We start from the raw sequence: 23091 nt of genomic DNA, 5'->3' as shown, positions 1-23091 counted from the left end.
GTAAATTCTCACCACAACCTGTTGTCAGAATCAGGGGTGCTTTCAGCTCGCAAGGTCCAACAGAAAGTGACATGGGACTAGAAATCGGGTTCCTAACTGGGGCGCCAGAAAAACCTACCGAAACATTGATATCGCCAGACAAAGGTGCGCCAGGGAGTTTTGAATGCATGATTGAACTCTTTGCAGCACCAGTGTCTAGCAGAAAAGGCTCCGTTACATTTGCTGTAGTTACCTCAACATATGGTCCGCTCTGATCCACTGGCACTGAAACAACTCCCTCTCTCTGTCTATGGCTGTCCTAGTAATCATTACTTTCTGCATCACCGTCCTCTGCATAATAATCATTATTGTAATACTGGGCCGTATTACTAATCGCGTGAGACTGCTGATCAAAGCTATTGATGGTATTTTGAGGCGGCAGAGGACGCGCGTTCTGGGGAGCATTTCCACGCCCTCTGCCTCTAGGAGCTTGCTGACCACCCCTTCCTCTGGCGCCATACATATTGCCGTTACGCTGCAGCAATTTAGGGCAACTGTATTTAAAATGACCTTCCTCTTTGCAGTATGAACATTGGTTGGGACCTACAGGGACACGTGGTTGATAATACCCGTTCATTTGCTGGTTGTTCTGAAACTGTTGGGGTTGGTGATAGACACCTTGGGGTTGCCTATAATTATTCTGACCTCCACGTGGCGGATAGGCCTGCTGTAAAAGGACCTTTGTCTTTAGTTCCTTCGTTTTCTTTTCTGTTCTATCTTTCTCGTCTTTATCTCTATTTTCATAATACTGTGCAGTAGCCAGTATTTGCGCTGAAGAAGAAACAGCCCAAGAACTTTCTGAATCTTTTAACTTTTTACACAGGTCAGGAAGTAAATTCTGCACAAACTTATCCACAAACAGCCGTTGGCCACCCTCAGTACTCATATCCTGCCCACTGTGATCAATAAACGTTTCTTCAAACCTAGTAAAGAAGTCTGACACTGTCTCATCTTTCTTCTGCTTGCATGCAGATAACTTGTCCCAATTTACGCGCATCGCAGGCATTATCGTCTTCATATACGTGATGATTCTACCAGGCAGTTCAGCTACTAAAGGTTCTGGTTTCGCACCACCAGTTTGTCTAGCATCAGCAGCAACAATGTTAGCCCATGTATCCCCTAGTTCTGCATTGTGATCTACATTACGAATTGACCCCCATAGAGGCTGTGGAACAACATTACCAAACAACATGTCTATGTCGGCCAGATTCATAACGCATGACCCTGCCGTCTGCGACAACTCTTTATAATAACCTGCTGGGTTTTTACGGGGATCAGGCAAGGACTGCTTAAGCGCTAACACCTCAGAGCGCTTCCATGGAACATGCACCCAAACATGCTGGAAATGCGCTGCCACAGCGGGGTTACCACCGGCAGCTGCAACCGCTTCCTTCCATACCGGGGGAACTTCTCTCATAGGGTATTGTCGCGCTTTTACCTTTTTCCCCACAAGGACATCTTGTTCAAACAATGATTGTTGGCAATCATCATTCCTAAAGGACAATACAACCGCAACTGCTTTATCTACTCCACGGTCCACAATTATACCAGTTCCAAAATCGAATCTCACTCTACACAATTCTTGCGGGTTCGGATTTTTACCACTATCCTCCAATTCTTCACAGAGAATTTCGCACATTTTCTCAAACACATATCTCTGTTTTGGGGCATCCCATTGATGGAAAACGTTGACAACTGATTCCACATCGTACAGTGAAGGGAAAACAATCCATCTACGCGCCATGTTATCTATGACCTTTTTCTCATCGGGGTTAGGCAATTGGCTACGCAATTGCTTACGCTGTAAACCAGGAGTCGCACCAGATGACTCAAAGAGGGGCGACATTAATGTAGTAACCACATTAGCTAAGCGCTGTCGCGCTGAAGGAGAAGCTGAGACGAGAACAGGGGGAAAAACAGAGGGAAGAAAAGAGGATGTAGAGACAGGTACTGGAGTGGTGGAAGGAAGAGTGTCAGGGGAGGCAGCTGCTGTATTAGGCAAAGTCGCAGGAAGTGCGGGGGCAGTTGGAAGCACAACTGGCGGCCCTTGAGAGGGCTGCGCTACAGGGATAGGAACCGGCTGCAAAGCAGCTGGCGGTAGCGGCAAGGCTTGCAGTATATTCACTGGAGGTGGCATATTTACAAGCTGGGGAGGCGCCGTGGCATTTTGAGCATACGGGGGTGGCGAACTCAACAAATGTGACATCAGGGGATCTTTCTCCTTTTCTTCTAACTCATTCTGCTTAGAATGTGGTAAAGCTGGGTAACATTTGTCAATCCCTAACTTGCGCTGCCTATGCAATTGCTCACTCATCTGCTCCTCCTCATTGTCTTTAAATTGTACAGCTGCTTGCATTACTGTCATACCTTTCTCTCTCTTATTCTTTTTCGCTAACTTAATTTCCTTTTGTTTGGCTTCCTTTCGCCATAAGCGGAAAGAGTCAAACATCGCCGGCCGGGCTTTCTTCTTAAACAATTTAATTTCCAAATTATCTAAAATATCGGTATCAAAACGACCATTTTGGGGCCATTTTAAAACCCCATCTTTCCTGGTGTAGTGGATCCATACTTCGTTGTATGCAATGGGGCCTACGCCATGTTTTACATAGAGCTCATAAGTTGGAGTTCCAACCGGAGGAACCGGACATGATTCCTCTAGCTGGAAATCTTTTCCACAACCCAAACAGAATAATCTACCAAATAGTCCAGAACCAGGCATCTTTGCTCACTAGTCTAGATCCAACCGTCAAAGGATTATCGATTACGATAGTCTCGTGAATACACGAGTCCTCTGGCTTTGGCGTTTGCAAACTCCAAAGTACCAAATTACCAAATCAAACGATCCCGAAGGATACCAAAAACAAATAGGAGACGCTCCACTTATACTTAACTGAGTATTGTTGATCGATGGCGTCACCAGAAGACTCTCTCGATTGTTTCGCTCTCTCAGATTCGTCAAGGGTCCAAAACAGGTCGATTAATCAGGGCAGCAGTCCTTCGTAGCCGTCGGGACGCGGAGAACCTCGCAGAAAAGACTTTCGGACCACGTCGACATGCAGGGGTCGATGAAGTGGCGGCCTTCCTCCGGAATTTCCACACGAAGCTCCTCACGAACCTCTGGCTTGGACTGGTACCGCTGAAATCGTCCCGAGTTGGGCGCCAAATTGAAGTACTGGGTATTTTAGTCCCAGCGGTGCAGGGGCACACACCCTATGACTTCTGGGTTTCACCCTGTTCCGGACCTACAGAAACACACAGTCTTCTGGGTGAAGTCAAAGATTCGTTTATTGGCTGCAGACCAATGACAGGTATCCTAGAAGTACAACAGCGTGTATGTTCTCAGGAGACTGCTGAAAATCATAGGAACGGGCTTCTCCTTAAGTACAAAATATCATGCTCCAGGCACACATTCCTTGGTTTACGATATGGCCATTATAAGTATACATTACAAACGAAAAAGCAGAGTCATGATGACCATCCCACATTCCAGTTCGGCCAGCCCACAATGATTTATACAGTAAGGTTCAGATCCCACATTTGATGTCAATAGACCCCCCAATAAACATGAGCATCTCCTGTTTTGGGAAACAAGTCATAAAGCAGGAACAAGCAGGTGTGGAAGAGATTAGCCGGAGGATTGTGTAGAATGAAAGGGTTTTATGACGGGTCAAGCCCTGATGCTAATCACAGGTGGACTGAGGAAGGGGAGCTCGTGAGACCGGTTTGACCTGGGGCAGCAGAGCCAGCTGCCCAGGTCACAGAGAAGTCAGAGGAGAAGCCCATGTACTGTGAGGCCCGTATTTACTCCATTATAGCCTATGTGAGGGCAATGACAAAATGGAACCCGCGTAGTGAAGCAGAATAACGTGTACACAGTGCATTTATAGCTAGAACGATATATAAAGCACTCGTACATGCCGCATTTACCATTTGCGGTTTGCTAATACCAAGATAGACAGGGGTAGGGCCCTGTCCCCTACGCGGTCCCGAATATTAAAGTACGACAGCGTGTCCCCTTTTCTGCCGGGCAGCCAGGACTGAGCGCAACCCTCCTTCCTCCCCGTCCTCCTCCCGGTTCGAGCACGCTGGTTCCCGGAACTAGGCCTCATACCAGCTCAAACTAGTTTCAAATGGATTTGTAAGTTATCCGGGATGGAGTGCCCGTGTTGTGTTTGTATAGCGTGGGCTCCATGCAAGGAAACTGGGTTGGTGTTAAAGGTACACGTAGCACTAGAAACGTAAAAAAACCCTGTCTTGTGTTCAGCTTACATAAGGATTAAGGAGATTTAATTAAGAAACTGGTTCGGGACCCTCAACTCGCACGTTTGCTTTGGCACAAGCAGACTCGTTGTCATATATAGAACTGTTACAATTTTTGTCAAATCGATGATTTCGTGTTCTTTCCACTGGAATAAATGTAAGTAAAGCATTTGTCCGTTGCTACAATCAAAATATCCTTGAATCACACAACTTGAAATGCACTTGGCTTTGCATGTGTTGTCTGCACAAATGATTGTAGAAATACAAACCAGTGCACTGTGCGCGCGTGGGAGCAGTTTACAGTATCAAGAACAGCCAGCTCGAGGAAAAGTGTGCGTGTTCAAGGAAAGCGCGTGCACGAGTAGACATTGGTGTGCATGCCCGCGGGCAATGCTTGAAATGGAAAAATAGAACTGCTGTACCAGAGTACCTGCTTGTTTTGAGACGTGCCGGTACTCTCCAATTAAAACTATTACGTTTTTCTTGATAAATGCAGGTACACTCCCTCGCAGAATAAAAGAAAATGCCGTTAACGGCCCATTTAAAGCACTCTTAACTTGCAAATGTTGTTTTGTTTAAAGTGTTGCGTGTATAAAAAAAGAGTGGAGGGAACAGGAAAGTGAAAGCGACCGGAGGGAACAGGAAAGTGAAAGCGACCGCGAGACAGGCAAGAAAGTGAAAGTGACTGCGGCCACGCTAATTCGAAACAGATGGCCCCTGCGCGACGCTGCTTGCTCCCGCAAGGTGGAGGCCGCCACACGCACGAGTGTGACAAAAGTGCAGACCAATTCCGAAAGGTCATCTCCTAACGCATGTGCGCTGCGCTAGGCTCGACTTAAAAATGGGTTACATATTTATGGATTTAGGGCTTTGGAATTTTCACATTAAAGTGAGGAGGAAGTGCTGAAGAATGAGGTGGGCATTGGGGTAGAACATAGACAAGATTGGGTGTGGGACATTCTAAAATTACTGTGTAGTGTACAGGATAAGGCTGGCACTTGACCACTACACACTTGACCGTGAGCACCAAAGGCATGGCACAGTCCCAAGGTAAAAACTTTGATCAGGATTTCCCACGTGGTGTATCCAACTTTCACTCCATCAGATCATAGTATTTGTTGTTGTTTTTTTAGAGGCACAGTTTGCTTTAAAGCTTTAAAAATATCCTTTCTGGTTCCCACTACCAAATTGTAATTGTTTTGGTGTCAATTAGCTCACTACATTTTTTTCCTATTTTCTGTATTGGATTTCACATTTATTTGTTTTCTTGAGATTAACATTTTTGATACTTATTGAACTTATCACTCATTTCTCCAGGGAATTGGCTGCTTAGTGAGCCATTGCTACCAGGGGTTGAGCAAAGATTTTTAAGAACTGTGTTTTAGCCTGACAAGATTGTGCATATTACGTTGGTTGGGGCACGGCCTTCCTAAATTATTAATCCACTGTCTGACACCTCTTCTTTGGTGACCATTAAAAGTGACTACAAATGGATCAGTGTGTGTAAATACTCAAACAGAATCAAGCACTTTTTGATTTTTTTCATCCGTTACAGGCTGCCACCATGCCGAAGATTCCATGCACTAAAATGGCGCTACAGAACTTTGACATGAACTACAGTGTCCAGTTTGGAGACCAGTGGCCCTCCATTCGGATCGGTCTCTTATCGGAAATGAAATATGGAGCACTTGTCAACAATTTTGGAGAGGCAGAAAAGGTGATGCAGGAGATGGAGCTTCTTAATACACAAGATTTCATCTATGAGTCTCACAAGAAAATCCAAAACTCTGAGCCAGATGAAAGTGTGAGTTCCCAAGCAGAACGGACGTCCGCTGAACTCCTTGGTGCACCAGGCAGACAGGTAGCTGTGGAAAGGTCTTCAGATGGTGAGACCCCTTCCCAGGAGCAATCATTTGACCCTAATCTCTTATACAACTTTTCAAACATCAAATGTTATACTTTTGCCAAAGGAGACATCAGCCGATTTCCTCCTGCAAGGTGCAGTATAGCTTAGACGGATCTGCAATTTTATTAGTATTTGTAGTAATGCATAACATTTGTGTATATATGTTGACGTCATTGCTGTTTTCAAACCTACTTGCTCTGCAGTCAGCGTTGTAACCTGTGATCCCATCTACATAATATTTGATATAGTGTTTCTAACCTCAACATCCAGCTGTGGATGTTTTTCTTTCTCTCTTTTCCTCTTTCTCTCTCTCCCACTTTCTTCATGGTGCCTGCTCTGCAAAATGTAGTGTCTTCAATGGACCCACTGCAGAAAGCTTGCAGGTCTTCAAATAGATTGTAGTAAACTATTTTATTAGGATATAGGTAACAGAGACTACAGCCAGCTGAGTAAGAATCCCCAGTCCTGTAATTCTATCATAGCAACCATCTACACAATCCAGAACATGACATCATTACATAAGTACAGAACTCCCCATCACCTCCTCACCCAACGTTACACAGCAGAATGGAAACCAAGTCTAAAATTCAAATGTAACAATAATACAAAGGGAATATACATAGTTAGTATACAGGCTCAAGAACAAACAGACTCAAAGCTTTAAACAGACATGTAGCCTAAGAGGCACCCTCTTGATGTGTTGTGGTCTCGTCATACAATTTCCCCCTCATTGTGCATCACGAGGACACACACCACCCCCGGATGATATTTGGCCACTCTTTTCAGGTCCCACATTCTATGATCACTCATTTTCACAGAGTTATAAACAGTTTCATAACTTTTGAGGGCTGGCTAAACTTGGAGAACTTGCTCTCCTTTCTTAGAGATTATACTTTTATTCAGTCACCAACCTGCACAATTGTTCATTTGACTGCTTTTCGCAAATCATAAAGATTTTTCCTTTTCACCATTTTCTCTCATTATCTCTCCTTCCGCCCTGCCTACTTGATCATCAACCTCTGCTTTTTTCTCATTCACCCACACTAGGACCACGTCACCAATGGGAAACCAACCCCATAACAGTTGAAAAGGTGAAACCCCTGTTGAAGAGTGTGAGGTGAGGCGATATTCACAAAGCTCCTTCCTGAGTTCACTCTCCCAATTCACACCCTTCTCCACAACTTGTTGCAAACTCTCCTTTAACACTTTTATAAACCGTTCACCAACACCATTACTCTCGGGGAGGTTCAGCACTGCTTTTTTGTGATTTATGCTCCTTGACTTCAAGAACTCCTCCACCACACTGGAAGTGAACTGCACTCCATCAGCTAGAAGGAGCATCGAAGGCAAACACCCCCTCTCAAAAAACTCTTCCGGAAAATGTATCACTACCCCAGGTTCCACATAGTTCACCATTTTTATTTCAGGCCACTGTGATAACATGTCAATGCAGACCAGGATGTGACTGTCCCAATTTATGATCTTCATAGGACTAAGAATGTCCAACTCTCTATCTACCCATTGACCAGAAGCTTGTTCTCTCAAGACCATGGGTTAGGTCCTGCACTTTAACAACTTATCACTGCACCAACACTCTATGCATTTCCTCACCTCCCTCTCGTTAATCAAACCTATCGCCGGCTACCAATAGCCCTCTCTGATCCTTTCTTTGGAACTGGCTATATCAATATGACTGCCATGTGCATTATCCACCAACTACTTCCTCAGATTTTTTGAGGGTGCCAGTTTATTTCCTCTCATCAACAACTGGAGCATCCGTAATTTGCCAAAATAATTTAAGAGCTTGCTCACAAATTCTTATCACACTAACCTCCAGAAATCATCCTAGTAATTTCCTGCAACACCATGCCATCCATTAATTGTTTACTCAACCCTGCTTCATGAATAATCCTATCAGTAATTAGACCAACATTTACCTTTTCTTCATACTCCTCACCACCAGATAAATCTCCTTTCTCTCGATTCTCATCCTTGGTGTCACACAACCTTGAAAAGCAATCTGCCAACACATTATTGGCACCAGGCACATAAAATGTGCCAAATTCTTATAGGTCAACCACCCATTTGGGAATCCAACAGGTTATAAAATCCACTCCTTTCTTCCACAATACCTCTCTGAGGGGCTTGTGATCTGCCTTAATCTCGAACCTGCACCCCCAAAGATAATTCTTTAACTTTCTCACCGCCTAGAAGACTCCTAATGCCTCTTTCTCTATTACGGAGTAGTTAAGCTGTGCTCCTCTCAACTCTCTTGATATAAACAATATAGTCCTGTCCTGCCCCTTGGATCTCTGCATTCAAACTGTTCCCAGTCCTTTTGAGCTGGCATCGGTCATCACATAAGTTTCTTCCCTGGGCTCAAAACGTCCCAAATTTGAAGCCTTATCTATACAGGTCTTCAAACTTTCAAATTCCTTCTCACACAACTGCCACCAGAGAAACTCTCTGCCCTTTGTCAGCAAGCTTCTCGTACATTGTTTTCTCAGTGAACTGTGGCACAAACCTATTATAAAACTCAGCCAGGCCCAGAAAGTTTACCAGCACCTCATTATTTTAAAGGGAACACAGATTCTTGATAGCCTTCACTAAACCAGTTTAAGGCTTGATACCAGATGCTGTAACCAAATGACCGAAATATTCTATTTTGATCACGTTGAATTTACATTTTTTTACTTCAAAGTCAGTCCAGTACCTTGCAGTGGTGTCAGAACCTCCTGTAGTCTACCCCTGTGTTCATCCAGATGAGACCTGCATCCAGATGAGACCTGAACACCCACACATTGTCCTTGTAGACCGTGCCACCTTCAGTCCCCTTAAGAATCTTCTCCATTGCCCTTTGAAAAACCACAGATTAGTGCAAAGGGCATCCTCTAAAACTTGATGGTGCCAAAGGGCGTAACAAAGGTTGTCAATTCTTGACTTGAGGGATACAACTTTATCTGATGGTATGCAGAAGTTAGGTCAAGTGAGGAACAGTGTTTGGCACCATTAAGAGAACTCAACATTTCATTGATGTTTCGCAGTGTAAAACAATCCACCACCACTGCTTTGTTGAGTTCTCTTGGCTTCACACAAAGCCTGGCATTCTCATTGGCTTTTTCGGGCTGTAAATGCGGGGGCCAACCACTCTGTATCCTCCACCTCCTGTATTCTGCCATTATTAGCTTGTTCAATTCAAGTCTCCTACTGTTCTTTACTATCAAAGGAACCTTCCTCACCTTGGGTTGCACATCAGATTTGAGTCTAATTAAATGCAGGTAATCTTTAAGACACCCCACCTTATTTGCTAATACCTCAGGGAATTCCTTCATCAATTCACAACACCCACCTAGGATGCTTCTAACAGACTGCCTCTCCTTAACTCGTACAGGGTGATTCTCATTGGGATCTAAATATTCACACACCGAACCCATTGAGGGAACCAGCTGAAGAGCGAATCCCTTTTTGGAGACACACATTTTACCCTGTATAGTCCTGTCTTTAAATCAATGGTGCTTCTCAACTATACAAGCCGCTCCAATGGGTTCTCCACCGTAACCCTTAAGCCTTATGTCAGATCTCAATAACTTCACCTTCCCCTTTAAATGCTGTTCATAAAAGTCTTTTGGTACGAGTGTCACCTTGGCACCAGAGTCAACCAGCTTTTTGATGGGTTCATCATTAACCTGAACCACCTCCAAAGGGCCCTCTGAGGAACGCTCTTTCACCTGAAGAATCATGACTTCCTCAATGGTGTCCTCATCATCACACTCCATCTCCCTTAGACCTACAACACTTTGCAAAGTCACCCTTGCGTCCACAGTTCTTGCAAACCATTTCCACCTCAGACCATCTTTATTTGCTATATGACCCAAGTTGCCACAACGGAAGCATTTTTCCTGAAAAGGCTTCATAGTGGTATCAGCTTTGGTATTTGATGAGGGCTTATCACAGACTGATTTGTCTTGTATTACTGTAACAGTTGTGGTTTCTCCTTTCTCAGTGTTGCTTGAGTTAGAATTTCTTAGTGAAAACAGAAGACCAGAGGCGTTGGGCAAAACAGGAACAGCTTGTTTAAATAAACAGTTAGTCCGGGAGAACAGTTACAGACACTAGGTCTGAAGACCTGTCTCGATTAATATTTGGTTTGTGTCCTTCTACACAAAATGCAAAAAGTTTCTGGCGTACCATATATGGTGAGTAATGTTGGTTGCTGCCTTTGGAGTCCTAAATGAATGGTCCATGGTTACTGCAGGTGGGTCTCAACCTCGCGTGGGCTCAGTGTGGCCAGTGGTGTATGTGTCCAGATGTCTGGCATGGGGAGCATGTGATCACTACGTGTGCTAGATCCTGGTTGGCTATGTGTTCCTAACTCATTGGGTATCTGACTTTATGGTATTTTTATGAGTGCACGTAGCCCCTCCGGCCATGTGTGCTTTATTGGGGCAATCACTCCATACCATTGTAATGTTGCTGCGCCTGTCTGTTGGATTGATCAAGAGTTTCCTGCCTGAGTGTTTGCTCCTGGCAATGCGCCCTCCCACCTGTGACCCATCAATCAACAATTCCCGGGCCTAGGTCTCAGGGCCTGTCTAACTACATATTTGCACCTCCCTCTTCATGCATGCTTCTTTGTAGATTATGCAGTGCTTGAATGGCAATGTGATCGACCTCCTCATTGTTTTTAACTCAAGCATCATCTTCAATTTAAATTGTTTTAATCTTTTTTTAACTGTTTTAGCTTGTTTTGTATATACCTGTGCTTGTTCTTTTATGGTGTATAACCGAAATAAAGAGATATGATGATGATGATGAATGGCAAGCGTCTGTGTTCCATTGTCCATGTCATTCCCTGGGATGAACCTACCGCAGGCTCTGGAGATCTTGGCACATACCCCACCATCCATTGTGGTCATTAAGTCTAGTTAATAAGGGTCCCCCCCCTCTCTGTGCTTTTGTGAACAGCATAAATTATTCTGGAATGTCTTTGAACTGAGCCCAGCCAAATAGTCTGCCACTCTCCTTTCACAAGCTTGATGCATCATGGTAATTTTTCTTTACCGGGTGCAGGTATAAGTCTGTTCTCCAGGAATGACCAGGGTCGGGCTGTGCAGAGTGACCAGGGAACACAGTCCTCTCTATCCGTGAACCAGCGGAGTATAGGCATGTTCGCCGCACTGCCAATAAAAATCTCTGAGCTAGGAGGTGCCCCACTGCATATCCGTAATATGTTGTATCAGTCCGCAGTTAGTATTCATCCCTGCCGGAAAAACAAGGAATACTGTGTAAGTTTCCGTACAATCAGGGCTTGACCTTTCCCTTCTATCCAACTGTATCCACCCACTTCAGTGTCCCAGATTTCCTGACATGAGTTAGTCCTACTTTCTTTAGACCCTCCCCCATGCGACCCATTCCACTTTTTATCCCCAATTTGGATGACCCTATACAGGAATTCCATGTCCGGAGACCACTTGTTTTAAGAAAACTGCCCCGGACACACTAAGAGCCACACTCTGTCCACAGGTGGATGCTGGAGTGGACGTGTTTGTGCACTGATTTGGGGTTTTGGCTCCCTCAAAAAATCTCTTCTCTGGAAAATCTCGGGCCAGGTGATATCCTCCCCTATGGTACCCTTCCTATCCATGTTGTCCAGCTCAGTTTTGGATAACTGGGGGTTCAGGGAAGATGTTTGGCGCTGTTGGGTTGGTGTTGTATTGGGTTATGTTTACAAGTACCCTCTGTGGTCCTATCTTGTCGGGTTGGATCTTGGTCCTTATCCTACATAGGTAGAGGTGTATAGTGCATTCTACTTTCTAATTGCCTACTTCTTGGGACAAATAGTCTTCCACATGTGGGATCGATGTGCAGAAATCACATGACCTGGCTGATGATTGGGAGCTGACTATAGTAGTGTTCTGAGACCATGTGTTATGTATGTAAAAGGTCACTGTGCAGTAAATGTGGGATGCAGGTGTTCTGTTTAGTGTAATTGTAGGTGACGTACGAGCGGTCACTTTGCAGGTGCTGTAGCTCCCCATTAGGGAATCTCTGTTGGCCTGGCAGTTTCTCTGCAGTACTCCAGTTTGGGACTACCCATAGTAGGCAGAGCATACATAACCACAGAAATATACATAATGTTTGTCGTGGTACTGTATTGCGAGGTATGGGCCCCCCTGGGAGTCATCTGTGCCCTTTCGGTGGCTGTTTCTCTTCTGACCAGTTAAAAATTGTTTGCAGTATTGAGTTCAAAGATTGACAGAAAAGACTTTGTCAAAAATCTATTACTGTCATCCCATATTATCCTCTAGAAAGAGAATATTAGCGAGGAATAGGTTCCAAAGTGAACTGGATAGTTGGCCATTATCCGCTCCTAGACAAAGGTGGTTATCATTTAGTAATAACTCTGGAAACACCAACCCCTCTTGGCCAAACACGCGTTGTGCCCAGTTTCCTGGGTCCAGTTTTTCCCTATCCGAATTCTGCCCTGTAATGCTCTGGGTTAAGCTAGAGATGCGCCTCCCATGCTCCTTCCAGATACTATGGGTGTTAAGAAACCTCTTTATCAGTGGGAAACCATTGAACTAAAAAACTGAGACTGGGGTGTCTGCTCCACCCAATCAGGATAAATATATGCCTCAACAATCAGCGTCCTGCGAGCTATCAAGGGCTATACACAATATACACTATATTCACCCTAACTAGCAGCTGGCTATCAGGCTATCGAACAAAGGTGACCTCTGCGGGAACGCCTCCAAGGCTGCTTCGCAACTGATAACATTGGGGCATATAACATTTGTAATATGCCAGACCCTATCAGTGCGCTCAGGTTATCGTTTTATGCTTCTCCCTAGTTTACAATGCTACAGATACTTTAGACTGTGTTTGAGGTTCAGATGTAGTCTCTTACCCATTGGTGACGGCTGCTTCAAAACAGACCTCCGCCCAGGGGATTCAGCAGAACTTCCAATCAATTGCAGTGTCTGCCCACATTTCTCGTTGCGCAAACATGAATCCTTCCGGGCTGGGTCTCCTTCCTTCGGCTGCAGTCGGGCAGGAGGTCCCAATCCTCCTTTCTGGCTCACTTAAAATGTTCCTCAAGTTACAATCCCTTATAAAAAAACAGAATACAAGAGGCGTTTGGCAAAACAGGAACAGTTTGTTTAATTAAACAGTTTGGCAGGGAGAACAGTTTCAGACGCTAGGTCTGAGGACTGTCTCAATCAATATTTGGTTTGTGTCCTTCTTATACCAAATTGCAACCAGTAATGAAAAGTTTCTGGCATACCATATATGGTGAGGAATGTTGGTTGCTGCCTTTGGAGTCATAAATTAATGGTCAATGGTTACTACAGGTGGGTCTCGACCTCGCATGGACAGTGTTGCCAATGGGGAATGTGTCCAGATGTCTGGCACAGAGAGCGCGTGATCACTGCGTGTGCTAGGTCCTGATTGGTTGTGTTCCTAACTCATGTGGTGTCTGACTTTATGGTGCTTTTAGAAGCGCACGTAACCCCTCCACGGCCATGTTTGCTTTATTGGGACAATCTGCCCTGACCATTGTAATGTCACTGCGCCTATATGGGATTGTGAAAGAGCTTCCTGCCGGAGTGTTTGCCTGCCAGCTGTGCACCCTCCCACCTGCGACCTATCACTCAGCAATTCCCGGGCCTAGCTCTCTGGGTCTGTCTACATCAACCTCCACTCGCAAATATGTAGTTAGAGTTCACAACGGACAAATCTGTTAATAAAGATGATATTTGATTCCCATCGATGTAAACATCGTTTTCCATATTAACATCAGCAAGCTGCTCATCTTTGCAAATAACTTCTACACCTGCTTTAGAATGCTTGTGTGTCTTGGCTGTCGTGAGCACCTCCTGTAAGGCTGGATTATCCTTCTGCCACAAGCTTTCCCTGGCCATATCTCATACGCATCCCATCTTCAATTGGACCCTCACCCGTTCCTCAGTAGGGACACCAGAACTGCAAGTGGAGGCCAATTTACGCAGTGCAGTGATGTATTGTTCCTCAGATTCCCCTTGACATTGCATTCTTGTCCTAAAGTGGTAGTGCACAAGAACAGTGCTTTTTTTGGGAAGATAATGCAAGTCCAGTTTTTCTAGGCAAATTTCAAACGCCTTCAGATTCATAGAATCCCTGTCGGATAGGTCACGGAGATGATCAAATACCTCCTGACCTTCAGGCCCTAAACAGTGCATCAATAAGGACATTTTCTGCTACACCCCAAGGGAAATGCCCTAAAGCCTTGCATAGTGACTGAAAACCTTCCTCAATTTTTGCCATTGTATGGGAGGTGTCCTAAGGAAAAATGGTGTTGCAGAAACATTTTGCATTATACATTATCATTCAAACAGTGTGACCACAGCAAAAGGGCAAGAAAATACACATAAAGTAAGCAATAGCACAAAATGTGATCACTTTCAGTGAGGAACATCGGTAGTCCCCCTCCATACCTGAAATATAGATATCCAAAATAACCAATAAATTGAAACCCAATGCAGTACTTATTTAACAAGTTACACGTCATAGGTGTCCGTGCTTTCAATGTGAAAATGTTGCCGTCTTTCCCCACACCTAGCACAACACACAAGATCTGTAAATACCGCTTAATTGCTGTAGATGAAAGGAGAAGGCTGAATCACTGTGCTCTACTTGTATGGCGAATGCGATGTTGGAGAGGAGAGTTTTTTGCGCCTCTACCACTCCATATGTCGCTGAGGAAGCGCCCTGAGGAAGAGCAACCATTTCCTGGTGCACAATGTCAAGTTTCAAACAATTATGCCGTATCCATCCGCCCTGACGCACCACTGAGGGTGTGCAACTTGGTACATGGCATGACGCAGCAACACCAGCACGTTTGATTGTTTCCTGGTGTGCATATAACATTGCCCAGCAACGCCAATGCTTTCTCTGTGCTGACGGGGCATTGCCTAGCAACGTCGAGGCATTCCACACAGGCCTTGCCGCTGCAGCGTGTAACTGCTTCCTGGTGCAATCTTATTCCTACCAAGGCGCGCATTGTTTCGTTCGGTTGCCTGGAGACATCACTCACCCTTCTCTGCAGTGTCACATGGTGCACTCTTGAGCTTCCCAGATGCTCAAGCCACCAGGCAACCATGGGATAGCGCGAGGGGCCGCGGCCGTGTAGACAAAAACAGCCCAAAAAGTTTAAAAATACCACCTTGCATTTAGGAACCCCTCCTTAAGACTTGAATTGCGGGTGCCAGTCACCTGAAATTGAAGTATTGTATAGATCGTAGTGGTGGGGTCTGGGAATGGATCTCTTCAGCTTCATCAGCATATAACCTTGCAGGCAGCTTGTTGCCAGAGTTATGTTCCCTGAAGAAAGCTTGCATTTTGTCAAATGGATTGTAGTAAACTATTTTATTAGGATATAGGTAACAGAGGCCCCAGCCACATCCAACTGAGTAAGAATCCCCACATCTGTAATTCCATCATAGCAACCATCCACACATTCTAGAATATTGCATCATTACATAAGTACAGGTCTGCAAATACGACAGTCCGCCGTCTGCTGGAAGAACAGTGGCAATAGTCTGATCTGGTGGGCCGGTATGCCATCCTACATGGGTCTCAATGACCCTGCCCCCAAGTCCATGAGGTTGGTATTATTCCCTATTGACTTATTATTGTAACCTCAAAATAATCGCATTCTTTCAATGTAACATTGATTCACACTGTATTGCAAACGCTTGCAGCTGTGCTACTCTTGTCTACGTTATTTAGCGACTGTGGAACAGCTTTATTTATATTTGTCTTCGCCCTTTTCATTACCACTTCTCCTACTGCTATGTATGCTATGAATGTTGAACTTTCTTCTGTTAAACAAGAGGCCAAGTTGTTAGCTGTGCCTCGCTCTTCCTATGGTTCAAGGAGGTTGTCTTCTCCATGGTTAAGAATGTGGCTGTTGATGGGAGGTGGACAGCTGCCGTATAAAGTGTGATGGACCATAAAAGCACCCCTACTGACTGTGTTTCATGTTCTATTTTTGGATGTTGTCCCTTCTTAACTGCCATGTATGTACCACAATATTCGGCATTTCTTGACAGTATACACTATATGATGAGCATGGTTTCAATAAAAAGTTTTTTTTTTTAATTTTAAATAATGTGGCTGTTTCTCCTGTGACTGCCTCCTCCTGTCTTTCATCTTAGCTGAGATTGTTCCCTTTCCTTGTATTGGGCACCTTAAAGACGTTTCACGATCGGGCTCGGACTCACTTGGAGATTCAGCTCCGCTGCTTGAACAATCTGTGGCGTGAAGGATGGGATTGCACAGCAGCCTCTTCTGTAGTATTATGTGATAGTTGTCTTTATGTATTCCTTACTCCTGCTGCTGCCGCCTGAATCTGTTGACTATGCACTTTTTGGCCTTGTGATTGTTGCCCCATAGGCTAATATGCTCTTGCGTCCTTTGGTCTAGCCTCCTTCTCAGTACCCAACTCCGCTTTTATCCTACTCCTCTGTCTGATTATTTCATTTGTATCACCCATTGGGTGCTTTTGTTCCCATCCGTCTGAAATTTCTTCACCAGAGATTCCCGTAACTTCTTCCATTTACTTGAGCAGTTGCTCCTTCAAGCACTCCTGTTTCTGCTTGACATTGAGCTATGTTTCCAGATAGATCCCCACAGTCAAATAATTACCCATGACTCTTAAATGTCCAACTGTGACACTGCCATGACTCCTGGAATCTGCCTCAGTTTACTATGAGAAATATATACCTTGTCTGCAAATACACGTTTTATTTGAAGTTTGTAGCTGTTTGCCTCATGTACTAAAATGTTATACGATTTATGAACTAACTGCTGATTAGCTGATGGGGGTGGGGCTCTTGTTACGGATACCTGGTGTAACATGCACGTTGCAAACTCTAATTCTCACATTCTCAGTTTACCGTTCATCTTTCCTAGGTTGAGAAATTGGGTACCAGGAAGTGGAGTAATATAGACTGCATGATTGACTGTTATAAGAAAACATTTAATTATAAAGTATATCTTGTTATGCACTTGAATGAGAACCAGACAGCATAACCAAGCTATTAGTGAGGCACATTCTGCGTTGCTTAAAAATAACAGGAGCTTTGAATGTGTGAGAGTGCATCGGTTTGTCCAGAACTACAGCAGGGGTTTAAAGTATACTTTTTCAAAGGGCTAAAAGGTACATACATTTGTTGGAATCCAAATATGTGAATTAAGGCTGAATAAATAGCAAATGTATTCAGCAAACCTCGACATAGAAGTTCTTTCATTTTACAGTTGTTTGTGTTTAACATATTACCATTATCATCTTATTTTTTATTCCTTCTAGACCAGATATTACTGGAATTCTTTCATATTATCTGATGGATGCTGCATCGGTCATGCCTGTCTTGGCTCTTGGTGTGCGACCAGGTGATGTTGTCCTGGACATGTGTGCAGCACCAGGCGGAAAAACACTCGCCCTTCTTCAGACTCTTATGTGTTGTAAGTTAAGATATTTGTGCATAGTCTATGACAGAAATTCTACATGTGCAATGACACATTTTATCCAGTATTAATCTAGTAAAGTAGATTAACTTAGTTTATAGGTTTGTGTTCCAACTGAATGATGTCTTAGTTTGTTCTTCTCAGATGTTTATCCGCGGCCATTGTTGTTATGCTTATCATTCTTGTTATCGTTAGTGTTACTGGAACCTCCCTCCACACATTTTAGAGCTCTAATTATATTGACTTGGCAGATTACCTTGCAGCCAATGACATCTCTGCTTCCCGCACCTCACGACTCCAAAGAGTTCTCCACAGCTACATCCCCGAAAACTACAGCAATTCAGAGAGTGTCCGCATTACTTCATGGGATGGGAGAAGGATTGGTGAAGTCGAGAGTAGCCGATATGACAAGGTATGTACTGCATTGCATTTAAGAAAACCGGTCACTAATTTATACAAGTGTCTGTGTTGTTTATACTAAAACAGCGGGCTACATCGGTTGACTTGACCACAGCAAGTTTAAATCCAGTGCAAAGCGACTCTTTGGTCTCTCCTCCACTTAAGTTCTGACTATTCTCTCACTTGCAGTGATCAAAGAACAAATGTTTTTGGAAAACGTTCTATATGTACTTTTCAGATTATAATTTGTCACCTGTGCGCACTAGAAATAAATGATGGTCTGCTAGCAGGCTTTCCTAGGTCTGTCAAATGATCATGCATGGTCTGTCAGATGGATAAAATGTTCCCTTCACACAGATACTCGTATTGTCTATGGCGGCGCCATCGCACTCCTGGCAGGGATACGGGCTCTCTGTGTCGGACTTGGTGCATTCACTTATGAGAGACCTGTTGCCTTTGTTCGGTATGGCCTTTCTATTTTACTTTGTAGAACGCTCAAACCCTTAGCAGAACATCCATGTGCTCTCATCGTGCATTGTATAGATACTTATATTTACAGATTCCTCACCTCATGAATCTGCCCTGGTGGCAGAATGTATTTGGAAAAGTTAAAATATCTTTCTTGCGCAGACGTGGAGTTATGAATCCAGCTTGACTCTGGTATTGCACGGGTGTGCTGTCACAGAGCCCGTATATGGCCACCCTGGCTCTCTGAAATCCATTCCTTTTTATTTCACGTGGATCTGGAGTTGCTCTCTGCTCAGTGTCATTGTTCATTCGTTTTGTCATGCTGACTGTCCTGTAGTGGGCTCCCTCTACTCCTATATCTTTTACTTGGTTTTACATTGTTATCCTGGTGCGTACTTTTCAATAAAAAAAAGTGTACATTGCTTATGGGGAATTTTGACCCATGTCACCGGAGCAAAGGCTCTTTCTTTGGCAATATCTAGGAGGGTTATTGGCACAAATGTGGTCAGACGTTAACACAGGACTTGGTTCACACCCTTACCAGATTCTGTGCGCATGGGCTGCAGAGAGAGACTCTTGATGATTGGTTATAGCTAAGCCGATGCTTTGCATTATCGCCGCAGACCTACCTCCTAGGAGTACTGCTTTGGCATTGATTCATGAGGTGAGGAATGTGCACGTAAAAGTATCCATCTGAAGAAGGTTCCTTGCTGATCCCCTGCCTCCCCGGTCTGAGGAGTGGGGTTACACATTTAATTTTGTTCAAGTTAGTTTTCTCCACTACATTCATACTGTTTTGTCGGTCTCATCCCTGCTTTTAAGGTCATCGAAAAAATTATAGGAACTGACGCCTGAGCAATGGAATAGCGCAATATACGATTTTGCAATATTACATCTGGTGTGGGGCGGGAGGGATGTCGAGGCACTAGAACCGATCGGAGTTTTGGGCATCACGTCTGTGCTGTAGAGTTACGTAAACCGTTCTGTATCCCGACCCCTGTCTGAGGAGATTTATGAGGTGATAAATCTGGAGGTGAATTATTTAGCCACCAGAAAGATAATTACCAAAGGTACATTACTTATTCATTGGTATAGCCATCCAAAATGCCCTGAAGAATAATGTTGTCTTCTGCTCTTCCATACACACTCCAGGCAAATGTCAGTTGATAAAACGTGTTGGATTACATTGTGCCTACCATTACATTGCGATACTTTGTGAGACTTCTAACTCACAGCTGAGGTGGTGACTTGTATTTCTAACTTCTATGCACAACTTTGTGTGGAAATATGTGGACAACGAGGGTCATGAATATTTTTATGTTTAAAAATGCACATCTAGTGTCTGAATTCCACAATGTGAAACCAGGAAATATGTGATTTATTCGTGCTTCCCCTCTTGACTAAATTGTGTGATCCGAGGCAATTTTCTTTTTCTAACTTTGCTTCTTTGTCCTAATCTTCAAATTATCTGATCATAGGCAGTTACCTTAATTTCCTGTACGTTTGTCCTTTATCATCACATCTGTTGTAATGATCAAGGACTAAGGGGCACAGTTCAATGAGACCGTTGCCTACGATCAAGAAATTTGGTCAATAGGGGAAGTTGGGATTGATAGACCACCTTGAAATAGTTTAGTTTAGAATGCACCAGTCGGTTTTAGGGTCTTTCTTACCAGTCTTTAGGTGTTTGGACGGTTCCCGGCTTCGGTTCTTGTAAGTACTGGTTTGGCTGAGATAGGGGCGACCCCTTCCGGTAGCCACGGTTCTACCGACAATGAAAGCCAAAACAGCTGGTGCCCTCCAGAAGGAGTCCCAAGAGGAAAACCCCGGAGGGTAAAAACCTCTGATGTGATTATGAAATTCCAGAAATGAAGGAGAAGACCAGGAGCCAGAAAACACTGGAAGACCAGGAGCCGAAAAGGAACCAGGAGAAGACTGGAAGACAAGCTGGAGCAGAAGGCACAGGGGGGAAAAAAATGCTGATGGAAGGAATCGCCGAAAGAGGAGCCATGGAACCAACAGGAGCGAAGACACACCAGCAGGAACAAGGAGTGTTACAACGCAAGGAAGGAAAGGTTCTGATCCCTTATATACAGAAAAACAAGAAGTGACATACAGGAACAGAAAGTGACAAAACAGGAAGGAGAGGTGTCGCCATCTTGGATAGGGAAAAGAGTGAAGTGCATTACAGAAAAATCGCCATGTTAGGAAGGTAAGTAACCCTCCCCTAGTGCCTTCTGGGGGCAAGGTGAAGAGGAGAGCAGCAATATGGCCCCCAAGGAAGGTGGATCACCAGACGCCCACATCAGATGAGTGTAATGTCCAACAGTGCCTCAGTAAGCGGATGGACTGCGGCGCAAGTATGCGGCATGCCCGAAAACCAACATGCGTCGAGGGTGCTTTCCGCAATGCTGTTGACATAGCCACACCGCCTGCTATGCTGTACCACGGCACCCCCGAAGAGGAGGGATGGGTTCCGCAGGTTGCACCACGGCCGGCGAACTGGTAGCGCTGCGGGTCGAGAGTCGGCCCGCGGCTTAACAGCACCAATGTTTCATTTGTAAAACAAAGAAATACATTCCGGTGCCCACATTTTTCCCTGTTTCCACAAACCATATTTATAGAGTATTGTACTTGCCATTTGCTGTATGAGAAACATTGCATACATGCATGAAACAGGGGCTTCTCTAAGGTATTAAAATGGGGTACTGGGAAAAAGAACAAAAGGTTCTCTGATCTGGGAATTGTGTGTGGGTACACAAAGAAAGTGGGCCGAAATGTTTTAGAATTGGGGATGTTTGCTTTGAAAGAGCACCGCAGATGCTCACATTGGAGGAGTGTGTATGAATGGAAGAGCATATGAAGTTCCTACATAACTTTTGTGTATGAGAGAATAGGTTGTCTCCATTCAGAATAGCATGCTTGCATTTGTAGGGCACAAGGGTCTCTGTATAGGATACACAGGGCATACAGCTGAAGGGCCCTCTTTCCATTGTAAACACCATGTGTCCATGTGACAAGAAGCATCTTAAATTTCTTTTCAATAAACAGAACGTGATTGGGAGCTCTTTAGATGCCCTAAACACACACACCATCTTCTCACAGCATGTTTTGTGTGCCCATTGTGCCGCTGGTTGTGTGCTCACAGTGAGTCCTAACAGAACTTCCTCTTTCTTCGGGTGAAACAGATGGTATCCCACTTTTAGTTTAATAGTCTTTCTTCTGATACGACCCTTCGAAGAACAAAGGGAACCCGTATCAGGTAAAACTAACATCAAATAAAACGTCAAACCACACTACTTATAAGACTAGAATATACTTTAGTGAAAAATGTTTCGAAGAAACACATCCAATAACTCATAGATTTATCAATGTACCACGGTAAATGACAGACCTCAACATGATTAACTTTAGAAAAGCAGTTCTACTTATCCAACAGCTAATGGTGTGTACATCCAGGGAGGGTACAAACATGTATGACCAACTAGGGGGATTATCCTCACCTCCACGTCCTTAATAGAATTGAAACTGTTCTTCAAGACAACTAGGAAATGTAATATTGTATGTCAGGACTGGAGGATCAGATTATGCTAGTTCAAAGCTGAACGACCACTAGCGAGGCCATGCTCGAGATATGCTTGAAACAGAAGGCCTTAAAAGTAGAGTTCGAGGACCAATCTGCTGCTCTAAGCATGTCCTTTAGATGACACCCTAGTGAAAAGCTTTCAAAGCCATGGCATCCTGGTGGAGTGTGCGCCAAAGGTTGAGGCATCCACCCCTGCTTCTTGAAGTATCCATCTCATCCATCGGGCGATCATAGTGGACGAGATAGGATTGAAAGGTTGACTTAATGACAGAAAATGTTGTGAGGTACCAGGGGGATGATACTCTTCCATCATTGACTCATGAGCCCTGAGACCATGTACCACACACAACTTTGGGTGATCCGGGAATGCCGGAAAATGAACTACCCTGGTAATGGACTTCGGCCACTCCTAAAAGACACACCTTCTGGCGTAAAGATATGAGAAGAGATTTCCAGCGCTCATACATCTGATACTCGTTTACAAGGGATCAGGCACAGAAGTATGCCTAGTTTTCCTGTTAGCTCCTTTCGTGAAAGATAACGGTTATCCTGTCAGATTGAAGCAGTCTGAGGAGAATATTTTGAACGTGGGGGAAGAGACAACTGAATAACCCTCATCAATTTACAAATCGGGGGATGTTCCCCCGCCTGGATCTCATGAATGGGAACATGCCCTGTCGAGATTGCAGAACGACTGGCGTTAATTGACCAGTAGGCTAGGCCCTTATCTATCAATTATCAAGTAATTCACTATGTGAACTATATCTGACCCCACAGGATCCAAACCCTGTCGCAGACAACAACGTGACCACCTTCGCCATGCTGATTTGTACGTTTGACTGTAGAGTCTGCCCATGCCTTTCTGATAAGAGGAAGCCCCCGACAAAAGGCCTGGGATTTCCCAATGACTCCTGTAATCCTCCAG

At 44.4% G+C, this 23091-nt stretch overlaps 1 protein-coding gene across 2 annotated transcripts in view; it reads left to right on the top strand.

Moving 5' to 3' along the window:
- NSUN4 (NOP2/Sun RNA methyltransferase 4) overlaps positions 1 to 23091 on the top strand; it is a 105020-nt gene that overhangs the window by 30065 nt on the left and 51864 nt on the right. Inside the window, exons 2-5 of one of the 2 annotated variants that reach the window (XM_085602749.1) lie at positions 5855 to 6185; positions 7253 to 7322; positions 17556 to 17710; positions 17965 to 18125. In XM_085602749.1, coding sequence (XP_085458875.1) covers positions 5855 to 6185; positions 7253 to 7322; positions 17556 to 17710; positions 17965 to 18125 — 717 coding nt within the window. Of the gene's footprint in view, positions 1 to 5854; positions 6298 to 7252; positions 7323 to 17555; positions 17711 to 17964; positions 18126 to 23091 lie in introns of both variants that reach the window. The other variant, XM_085602748.1, reaches the window with a different exon arrangement.

Source organism: Triturus cristatus, chromosome 4_2 (genome assembly GCF_964204655.1).
Source record: "Triturus cristatus chromosome 4_2, aTriCri1.1, whole genome shotgun sequence".
Taxonomy (NCBI): Eukaryota; Metazoa; Chordata; class Amphibia; order Caudata; family Salamandridae; genus Triturus; species Triturus cristatus.
This window is presented reverse-complemented; position numbering and strand designations above follow the sequence as displayed.